The 10622-nt window shown below is 44.0% G+C and overlaps 1 protein-coding gene across 1 annotated transcript in view; it reads right to left on the minus strand.

The window, feature by feature from the left end:
• Nucleotides 1-355: 355 nt before the first annotated feature.
• The window catches only part of plek2 (pleckstrin 2), an 18289-nt gene continuing 8022 nt past the window's right edge, over nt 356-10622 (minus strand). The window contains exons 7-9 of the mRNA XM_055862455.1: nt 8990-9073; nt 986-1064; nt 356-723 (exon numbers count right to left, since the gene is read on the minus strand). Coding sequence (XP_055718430.1) covers nt 596-723; nt 986-1064; nt 8990-9073 — 291 coding nt within the window. The 3' untranslated portion in view covers nt 356-595. The remainder of the gene's footprint in view (nt 724-985; nt 1065-8989; nt 9074-10622) is intronic.

The following is a 10622-nucleotide window of genomic DNA, read 5'->3' on the forward strand; positions in this document are numbered from 1 at the left end:
TGATACCAACAGGGAAGGAATCTTAGAGATGCACTATGGCCTGCATTCCAATTGGGCACCCTATTCCCTATATAGTGCACTACTTTTGATCAGAGACCCATAAGAGTTCTGGTCTAAAGTAGTGCACTATATAGGGGAAATAGGGTGCCATTTGTGATGTAGGCTAGATTACACTTTATGGCTCTATTTTATTGTTTGGAAAAGCACTTCTGGTCTCGCTGTGGGTTGTGACAGTCTTCTCCCGGGGCGCTGCCTGTCTCTACCTGAATCACATTTCTGGTACATGTCTACTGAAACCCATAGAGGGACTTCAATGTTACACATGCTAAGAACATTACACACGAAAACACATAGGCCTTCTCACAGGGGGAAAAGCTTTATTTAATATTCAAAACAACACCGTGTTAAATGATCTATTTACATGTTTTAAAAACCATTATTCCAAACTGTTAACTTTGTATGGTCACATTCATGGAATGTATCGTTTCCTGGAATCTTATACGTTAGAAGATTTGTATAGTAGTTTGTTTAAATTGGATGTATCTACAACAGCCTCGCCTAAAACACTACGTTAAAGTTATACGCTTTACTTTATTTAACTCTGTCCTCTGATAGCTTCAATCCAGTCCATCTTCTCCTGTCTGCTGGGAGCCTGGATGTAGTAGTGAGTATCAGACTGAGTGATGATCTTCAACAGGTTACCTTGGACTTTACCCTTCACACCTGAGAGAGAGCGAGAGAGAGCGAGAGAGAGAGCGAGAGAGAGAGCGAGAGAGCGAGAGAGAGAGAGCGAGAGAGCGCGAGAGAGAGAGAGAGAGAGCAAGAGAGAGAGCGAGAGAGAGAGAGAGCGAGAGAGAGAGGCCAGTCCCATTGTGTTATCAGCCACACCTTTACTGGAGCAAGACAGCTGTATCTTAGTGCTGACTGAGAGAGAGTGACTCAGTGTGTACGTGCGTGCGTGCTCTTTTGTGTTTGTGTGACTCACCTGAAGGAACACCGTTGTCGTCCAGAGCAGAGACCAGACAGCCTCGGAGAGAGAACCCGCCCACGGGACTGATGTCATCCTGATGTCATCAACAAGTGACATAACACAGGAAGTGGATGAGACAGAACACAAACAACGATGTCAATACCCACAGAAGAAGACTGAAGAGAATGAGAACCTGTATGATAGCACAAATAGACTGGTACCCAGGCTATGACAAGAAGGCAAAAAATAAACTGGTACCCAGGCTATGGCAAGAAGGCACAAATAAAATGGTACCCAGGCTATGGCAAGATAGCCTGGGTACCAGTCTATTTGTGCTATCTTGCCATAGCCTGGGTACCAGTCTATTTGCACTATGGCAAGATAGCACAAATAGACTGGTACCCAGGCTATGGCAAGATAGCACAAATAGACTGGTACCCAGGCTATGGCAAGATAGCACAAATAGACTGGTACCCAGGCTATGGCAAGATAGCACAAATAGACTGGTACCCAGGCTATGGCAAGATAGCACAAATAGACTGGTACCCAGGCTGTGGCAAGATAGCACAAATAGACTGGTACCCAGGCTATGAGTGTATAGCTATAGTCTACAGCCATGTCACCTTACTGGGGTCATAGTAGTGAAGGTAACCAATAGTCATTCACCTTACTGGGGTCATAGTAGTGAAGGTAACCAATAGTCATTCACCTTACTGGGGTCATAGTAGTGAAGGTAACCAATAGTCATTCACCTTACTGGGGTCATAGTAGTGAAGGTAACCAATAGTCACTCACCTTACTGGGGTCATAGTAGTGAAGGTAACCAATAGTCACTCACCTTACTGGGGTCATAGTAGTGAAGGTAACCAATAGTCATTCACCTTACTGGGGTCATAGTAGTGAAGGTAACCAATAGTCATTCACCTTACTGGGGTCATAGTAGTGAAGGTAACCAATAGTCACTCACCTTACTGGGGTCATAGTAGTGAAAGTAACCAATAGTCATTCAACTTACTGGGGTCATAGTAGTGAAGGTAACCAATAGTCATTCACCTTACTGGGGTCATAGTAGTAAAGGTAACCAATAGTCACTCACCTTACTGGGGTCATAGTAGTGAAGGTAACCAATAGTCATTCACCTTACTGGGGTCATAGTAGTGAAGGTAACCAATAGTCATTCACCTTACTGGGGTCATAGTAGTGAAGGTAACCAATAGTCATTCACCTTACTGGGGTCATAGTAGTGAAGGTAACCAATAGTCACTCACCTTACTGGGGTCATAGTAGTGAAGGTAACCAATAGTCACTCACCTTACTGGGGTCATAGTAGTGAAGGTAACCAATAGTCATTCACCTTACTGGGGTCATAGTAGTGAAGGTAACCAATAGTCATTCACCCTACTGGGGTCATAGTAGTGAAGGTAACCAATAGTCATTCACCTTACTGGGGTCATAGTAGTGAAGGTAACCAATAGTCATTCACCTTACTGGGGTCATAGTAGTGAAAGTAACCAATAGTCATTCACCTTACTGGGGTCATAGTAGTGAAAGTAACCAATAGTCATTCACCTTACTGGGGTCATAGTAGTGAAGGTAACCAATAGTCACTCACCTTACTGGGGTCATAGTAGTGAAGGTAACCAATAGTCACTCACCTTACTGGGGTCATAGTAGTGAAGGTAACCAATAGTCATTCACCTTACTGGGGTCATAGTAGTGAAGGTAACCAATAGTCATTCACCTTACTGGGGTCATAGTAGTGAAGGTAACCAATAGTCATTCACCTTACTGGGGTCATAGTAGTGAAGGTAACCAATAGTCATTCACCTTACTGGGGTCATAGTAGTGAAGGTAACCAATAGTCATTCACCTTACTGGGGTCATAGTAGTGAAGGTAACCAATAGTCATTCACCTTACTGGGGTCATAGTAGTGAAGGTAACCAATAGTCATTCACCTTACTGGGGTCATAGTAGTGAAGGTAACCAATAGTCATTCACCTTACTGGGGTCATAGTAGTGAAGGTAACCAATAGTCATTCACCTTACTGGGGTCATAGTAGTGAAGGTAACCAATAGTCATTCACCTTACTGGGGTCATAGTAGTGAAGGTAACCAATAGTCATTCACCTTACTGGGGTCATAGTAGTGAAGGTAACCAATAGTCATTCACCTTACTGGGGTCATAGTAGTGAAGGTAACCAATAGTCATTCACCTTACTGGGGTCAGAGTAGTGAAGGTAACCAATAGTCATTCACCTTACTGGGGTCATAGTAGTGAAGGTAACCAATAGTTATTCACCTTACTGGGGTCATAGTAGTGAAGGTAACCAATAGTCATTCACCTTACTGGGGTCATAGTAGTGAAGGTAACCAATAGTCATTCACCTTACTGGGGTCATAGTAGTGAAGGTAACCAATAGTCACTCACCTTACTGGGGTCATAGTAGTGAAGGTAACCAATAGTCATTCACCTTACTGGGGTCATAGTAGTGAAGGTAACCAATAGTCATTCACCTTACTGGGGTCATAGTAGTGAAGGTAACCAATAGTCACTCACCTTACTGGGGTCATAGTAGTGAAGGTAACCAATAGTCACTCACCTTACTGGGGTCATAGTAGTGAAGGTAACCAATAGTCACTCACCTTACTGGGGTCATAGTAGTGAAGGTAACTAATAGTCATTCACCTTACTGGGGTCATAGTAGTGAAGGTAACCAATAGTCATTCACCTTACTGGGGTCATAGTAGTGAAGGTAACCAATAGTCATTCACCTTACTGGGGTCATAGTAGTGAAGGTAACCAATAGTCACTCACCTTACTGGGGTCATAGTAGTGAAGGTAACCAATAGTCATTCACCTTACTGGGGTCATAGTAGTGAAGGTAACCAATAGTCACTCACCTTACTGGGGTCATAGTAGTGAAGGTAACCAATAGTCATTCACCTTACTGGGGTCATAGTAGTGAAGGTAACCAATAGTCATTCACCTTACTGGGGTCATAGTAGTAAAGGTAACCAATAGTCACTCACCTTACTGGGGTCATAGTAGTGAAGGTAACCAATAGTCATTCACCTTACTGGGGTCATAGTAGTGAAGGTAACCAATAGTCATTCACCTTACTGGGGTCATAGTAGTGAAGGTAACCAATAGTCATTCACCTTACTGGGGTCATAGTAGTGAAGGTAACCAATAGTCACTCACCTTACTGGGGTCATAGTAGTGAAGGTAACCAATAGTCATTCACCTTACTGGGGTCATAGTAGTGAAGGTAACCAATAGTCACTCACCTTACTGGGGTCATAGTAGTGAAGGTAACCAATAGTCATTCACCTTACTGGGGTCATAGTAGTGAAGGTAACCAATAGTCACTCACCTTACTGGGGTCATAGTAGTGAAGGTAACCAATAGTCACTCACCTTACTGGGGTCATAGTAGTGAAGGTAACCAATAGTCATTCACCTTACTGGGGTCATAGTAGTGAAGGTAACCAATAGTCATTCACCTTACTGGGGTCATAGTAGTGAAGGTAACCAATAGTCACTCACCTTACTGGCGTCATAGTAGTGAAGGTAACCAATAGTCATTCACCTTACTGGGGTCATAGTAGTGAAGGTAACCAATAGTCATTCACCTTACTGGGGTCATAGTAGTGAAGGTAACCAATAGTCACTCACCTTACTGGGGTCATAGTAGTGAAGGTAACCAATAGTCATTCACCTTACTGGGGTCATAGTAGTGAAGGTAACCAATAGTCATTCACCTTACTGGGGTCATAGTAGTGAAGGTAACCAATAGTCACTCACCTTACTGGGGTCATAGTAGTGAAGGTAACCAATAGTCACTCACCTTACTGGGGTCATAGTAGTGAAGGTAACCAATAGTCATTCACCTTACTGGGGTCATAGTAGTGAAGGTAACCAATAGTCACTCACCTTACTGGGGTCATAGTAGTGAAGGTAACCAATAGTCACTCACCTTACTGGGGTCATAGTAGTGAAGGTAACCAATAGTCATTCACCTTACTGGGGTCATAGTAGTGAAGATAACCAATAGTCACTCACCTTACTGGGGTCATAGTAGTGAAAGTAACCAATAGTCACTCACCTTACTGGGGTCATAGTAGTGAAGGTAACCAATAGTCACTCACCTTACTGGGGTCATAGTAGTGAAGGTAACCAATAGTCACTCACCTTACTGGGGTCATAGTAGTGAATGTAACCAATAGTCACTCACCTTACTGGGGTCATAGTAGTGAAGGTAACCAATAGTCACTCACCTTACTGGGGTCATAGTAGTGAATGTAACCAATAGTCACTCACCTTACTGGGGTCATAGTAGTGAAGGTAACCAATAGTCATTCACCTTACTGGGGTCATAGTAGTGAAGGTAACCAATAGTCACTCACCTTACTGGGGTCATAGTAGTAAAGGTAATCAATAGTCACTCACCTTACTGGGGTCATAGTAGTGAAGGTAACCAATAGTCACTCACCTTACTGGGGTCATAGTAGTGAAGGTAACCAATAGTCACTCACCTTACTGGGGTCATAGTAGTGAAGGTATCCAATAGTCATTCACCTTACTGGGGTCATAGTAGTGAAGGTAACCAATAGTCACTCACCTTACTGGGGTCATAGTAGTGAAGGTAACCAATAGTCATTCACCTTACTGGGGTCATAGTAGTGAAGGTAACCAATAGTCACTCACCTTACTGGGGTCATAGTAGTGAATGTAACCAATAGTCACTCACCTTACTGGGGTCATAGTAGTGAAGGTAACCAATAGTCACTCACCTTACTGGGGTCATAGTAGTGAAAGTAACCAATAGTCATTCACCTTACTGGGGTCATAGTAGTGAAGGTAACCAATAGTCACTCACCTTACTGGGGTCATAGTAGTGAAGGTAACCAATAGTCATTCACCTTACTGGGGTCATAGTAGTGAAGGTAACCAATAGTCACTCACCTTACTGGGGTCATAGTAGTGAATGTAACCAATAGTCACTCACCTTACTGGGGTCATAGTAGTGAAGGTAACCAATAGTCATTCACCTTACTGGGGTCATAGTAGTGAAGGTAACCAATAGTCACTCACCTTACTGGGGTCATAGTAGTGAAGGTAACCAATAGTCATTCACCTTACTGGGGTCATAGTAGTGAAGGTAACCAATAGTCACTCACCTTACTGGGGTCATAGTAGTGAAAGTAACCAATAGTCACTCACCTTACTGGGGTCATAGTAGTGAAGGTAACCAATAGTCACTCACCTTACTGGGGTCATAGTAGTGAAGGTAACCAATAGTCACTCACCTTACTGGGGTCATAGTAGTGAAGGTAACCAATAGTCATTCACCTTACTGGGGTCATAGTAGTGAAGGTAACCAATAGTCACTCACCTTACTGGGGTCATAGTAGTGAAGGTAACCAATAGTCATTCACCTTACTGGGGTCATAGTAGTGAAGGTAACCAATAGTCATTCACCTTACTGGGGTCATAGTAGTAAAGGTAACCAATAGTCACTCACCTTACTGGGGTCATAGTAGTGAAGGTAACCAATAGTCATTCACCTTACTGGGGTCATAGTAGTGAAGGTAACCAATAGTCATTCACCTTACTGGGGTCATAGTAGTGAAGGTAACCAATAGTCATTCACCTTACTGGGGTCATAGTAGTGAAGGTAACCAATAGTCACTCACCTTACTGGGGTCATAGTAGTGAAGGTAACCAATAGTCATTCACCTTACTGGGGTCATAGTAGTGAAGGTAACCAATAGTCACTCACCTTACTGGGGTCATAGTAGTGAAGGTAACCAATAGTCACTCACCTTACTGGGGTCATAGTAGTGAAGGTAACCAATAGTCATTCACCTTACTGGGGTCATAGTAGTGAAGGTAACCAATAGTCACTCACCTTACTGGGGTCATAGTAGTGAAGGTAACCAATAGTCACTCACCTTACTGGGGTCATAGTAGTGAAGGTAACCAATAGTCATTCACCTTACTGGGGTCATAGTAGTGAAGGTAACCAATAGTCATTCACCTTACTGGGGTCATAGTAGTGAAGGTAACCAATAGTCACTCACCTTACTGGGGTCATAGTAGTGAAGGTAACCAATGGTCATTCACCTTACTGGGGTCATAGTAGTGAAGGTAACCAATAGTCACTCACCTTACTGGGGTCATAGTAGTGAAGGTAACCAATAGTCACTCACCTTACTGGGGTCATAGTAGTGAAGGTAACCAATAGTCATTCACCTTACTGGGGTCATAGTAGTGAAGGTAACCAATAGTCACTCACCTTACTGGGGTCATAGTAGTGAAAGTAACCAATAGTCACTCACCTTACTGGGGTCATAGTAGTGAAGGTAACCAATAGTCACTCACCTTACTGGGGTCATAGTAGTGAAGGTAACCAATAGTCACTCACCTTACTGGGGTCATAGTAGTGAATGTAACCAATAGTCACTCACCTTACTGGGGTCATAGTAGTGAAGGTAACCAATAGTCACTCACCTTACTGGGGTCATAGTAGTGAATGTAACCAATAGTCACACACCTTACTGGGGTCATAGTAGTGAAGGTAACCAATAGTCATTCACCTTACTGGGGTCATAGTAGTGAAGGTAACCAATAGTCACTCACCTTACTGGGGTCATAGTAGTAAAGGTAATCAATAGTCACTCACCTTACTGGGGTCATAGTAGTGAAGGTAACCAATAGTCACTCACCTTACTGGGGTCATAGTAGTGAAGGTAACCAATAGTCACTCACCTTACTGGGGTCATAGTAGTGAAGGTAACCAATAGTCATTCACCTTACTGGGGTCATAGTAGTGAAGGTAACCAATAGTCACTCACCTTACTGGGGTCATAGTAGTGAAGGTAACCAATAGTCATTCACCTTACTGGGGTCATAGTAGTGAAGGTAACCAATAGTCACTCACCTTACTGGGGTCATAGTAGTGAATGTAACCAATAGTCCCTCACCTTACTGGGGTCATAGTAGTGAAGGTAACCAATAGTCACTCACCTTACTGGGGTCATAGTAGTGAAAGTAACCAATAGTCATTCACCTTACTGGGGTCATAGTAGTGAAGGTAACCAATAGTCACTCACCTTACTGGGGTCATAGTAGTGAAGGTAACCAATAGTCATTCACCTTACTGGGGTCATAGTAGTGAAGGTAACCAATAGTCACTCACCTTACTGGGGTCATAGTAGTGAATGTAACCAATAGTCACTCACCTTACTGGGGTCATAGTAGTGAAGGTAACCAATAGTCATTCACCTTACTGGGGTCATAGTAGTGAAGGTAACCAATAGTCACTCACCTTACTGGGGTCATAGTAGTGAAGGTAACCAATAGTCATTCACCTTACTGGGGTCATAGTAGTGAAGGTAACCAATAGTCACTCACCTTACTGGGGTCATAGTAGTGAAAGTAACCAATAGTCATTCACCTTACTGGGGTCATAGTAGTGAAGGTAACCAATAGTCACTCACCTTACTGGGGTCATAGTAGTGAAGGTAACCAATAGTCATTCACCTTACTGGGGTCATAGTAGTGAAGGTAACCAATAGTCACTCACCTTACTGGGGTCATAGTAGTGAATGTAACCAATAGTCACTCACCTTACTGGGGTCATAGTAGTGAAGGTAACCAATAGTCATTCACCTTACTGGGGTCATAGTAGTGAAGGTAACCAATAGTCACTCACCTTACTGGGGTCATAGTAGTGAAGGTAACCAATAGTCATTCACCTTACTGGGGTCATAGTAGTGAAGGTAACCAATAGTCACTCACCTTACTGGGGTCATAGTAGTGAAGGTAACCAATAGTCATTCACCTTACTGGGGTCATAGTAGTGAAGGTAACCAATAGTCACTCACCTTACTGGGGTCATAGTAGTGAAGGTAACCAATAGTCACTCACCTTACTGGGGTCATAGTAGTGAAGGTAACCAATAGTCATTCACCTTACTGGGGTCATAGTAGTGAAGGTAACCAATAGTCACTCACCTTACTGGGGTCATAGTAGTGAAGGTAACCTGGCTCTGATCGCAGCACAAACAGTCGAACCTTCCAGTTCTTTCTTTTGTGTCCCTGTATTAGAGGAAGACAGGAGACATAAATAACCAAACACATTATCATGTAGAGAAGTGTGGTTATGAGAGAAGAGTTGAAGCAGAGAACAAACACAAAAGACTAGGCCACAGCCAACCACAGATGGTTTGGGCTGATTGGCAAAGACTAGGCCACAGCTAACCACAGATAGTTTGGGCTGACTGGCAAAGACTAGGCCACATCCAACCACAGATAGTTTGGGCTGATTGGCAAAGACTAGGCCACATCTAACAACAGATGGTTTGGGCTGATTGGCAAAGACTAGGCCACATCTAACAACAGATGGTTTGGGCTGATTGGCAAAGACTAGGCCACAGCCAACCACAGATGGTTTGGGCTGATTGGCGAAGACTAGGCCACAGCCAACCACAGATAGTTTGGGCTGATTGGCAAAGACTAGGCCACAGCCAACCACAGATAGTTTGGGCTGATTGGCAAAGACTAGGCCACAGCCAACCACAGATGGTTTGGGCTGATTGGCGAAGACTAGGCCACAGCCAACCACAGATAGTTTGGGCTGATTGGCAAAGACTAGGCCACAGCCAACCACAGATAGTTTGGGCTGATTGGCAAAGACTAGGCCACAGCCAACCACAGATAGTTTGGGCTGATTGGCAAAGACTAGGCCACAGCCAACCACAGATAGTTTGTGCTGATTGGCAAAGAGTAGGCCACAGCCAACCACAGATAGTTTGTGCTGATTGGCAAAGACTAGGCCACAGCCAACCACAGATAGTTTGTGCTGATTGGCAAAGACTAGGCCACAGCCAACCACAGATATTTTGGGCTGATTGGCAAAGACTAGGCCACAGCCAACCACAGATATTTTGGGCTGATTGGCAAAGACTAGGCCACAGCCAACCACAGATATTTTGGGCTGATTGGAAAAGACTAGGCCACAGCCAACCACAGATAGTTTGGGCTGATTGGCAAAGACTAGGCCACAGCTAACCACAGATAGTTTGGGCTGATTGGCAAAGACTAGGCCACAGCTAACCACAGATAGTTTGGGCTGATTGGCAAAGACTAGGCCACAGCTAACCACAGATAGTTTGGGCTGATTGGCAAAGACTAGGCCACAGCTAACCACAGATAGTTTGGGCTGATTGGCAAAGACTAGGCCACAGCTAACCACAGATAGTTTGGGCTGATTGGCAAAGACTAGGCCACAGCTAACCACAGATAGTTTGGGCTGATTGGCAAAGACTAGGCCACAGCTAACCACAGATAGTTTGGGCTGATTGGCAAAGACTAGGCCACAGCTAACCACAGATAGTTTGGGCTGATTGGCAAAGACTAGGCCACAGCTAACCACAGATAGTTTGTGCTGATTGGCAAAGACTAGGCCACATCTAACCACAGATGGTTTGGGCTGACTGGCAAAACTAGGCCACAGCCAACCACAGATAGTTTGGGCTGATTGGCAAAGACTAGGCCACATCTAACCACAGATAGTTTGGGCTGATTGGCAAAGACTAGGCCACAGCTAACCACAGATAGTTTGTGCTGATTGGCAAAGACTAGGCCA

This window comes from Salvelinus fontinalis, chromosome 15, assembly GCF_029448725.1.
Source record: "Salvelinus fontinalis isolate EN_2023a chromosome 15, ASM2944872v1, whole genome shotgun sequence".
NCBI lineage: Eukaryota > Metazoa > Chordata > Actinopteri > Salmoniformes > Salmonidae > Salvelinus > Salvelinus fontinalis.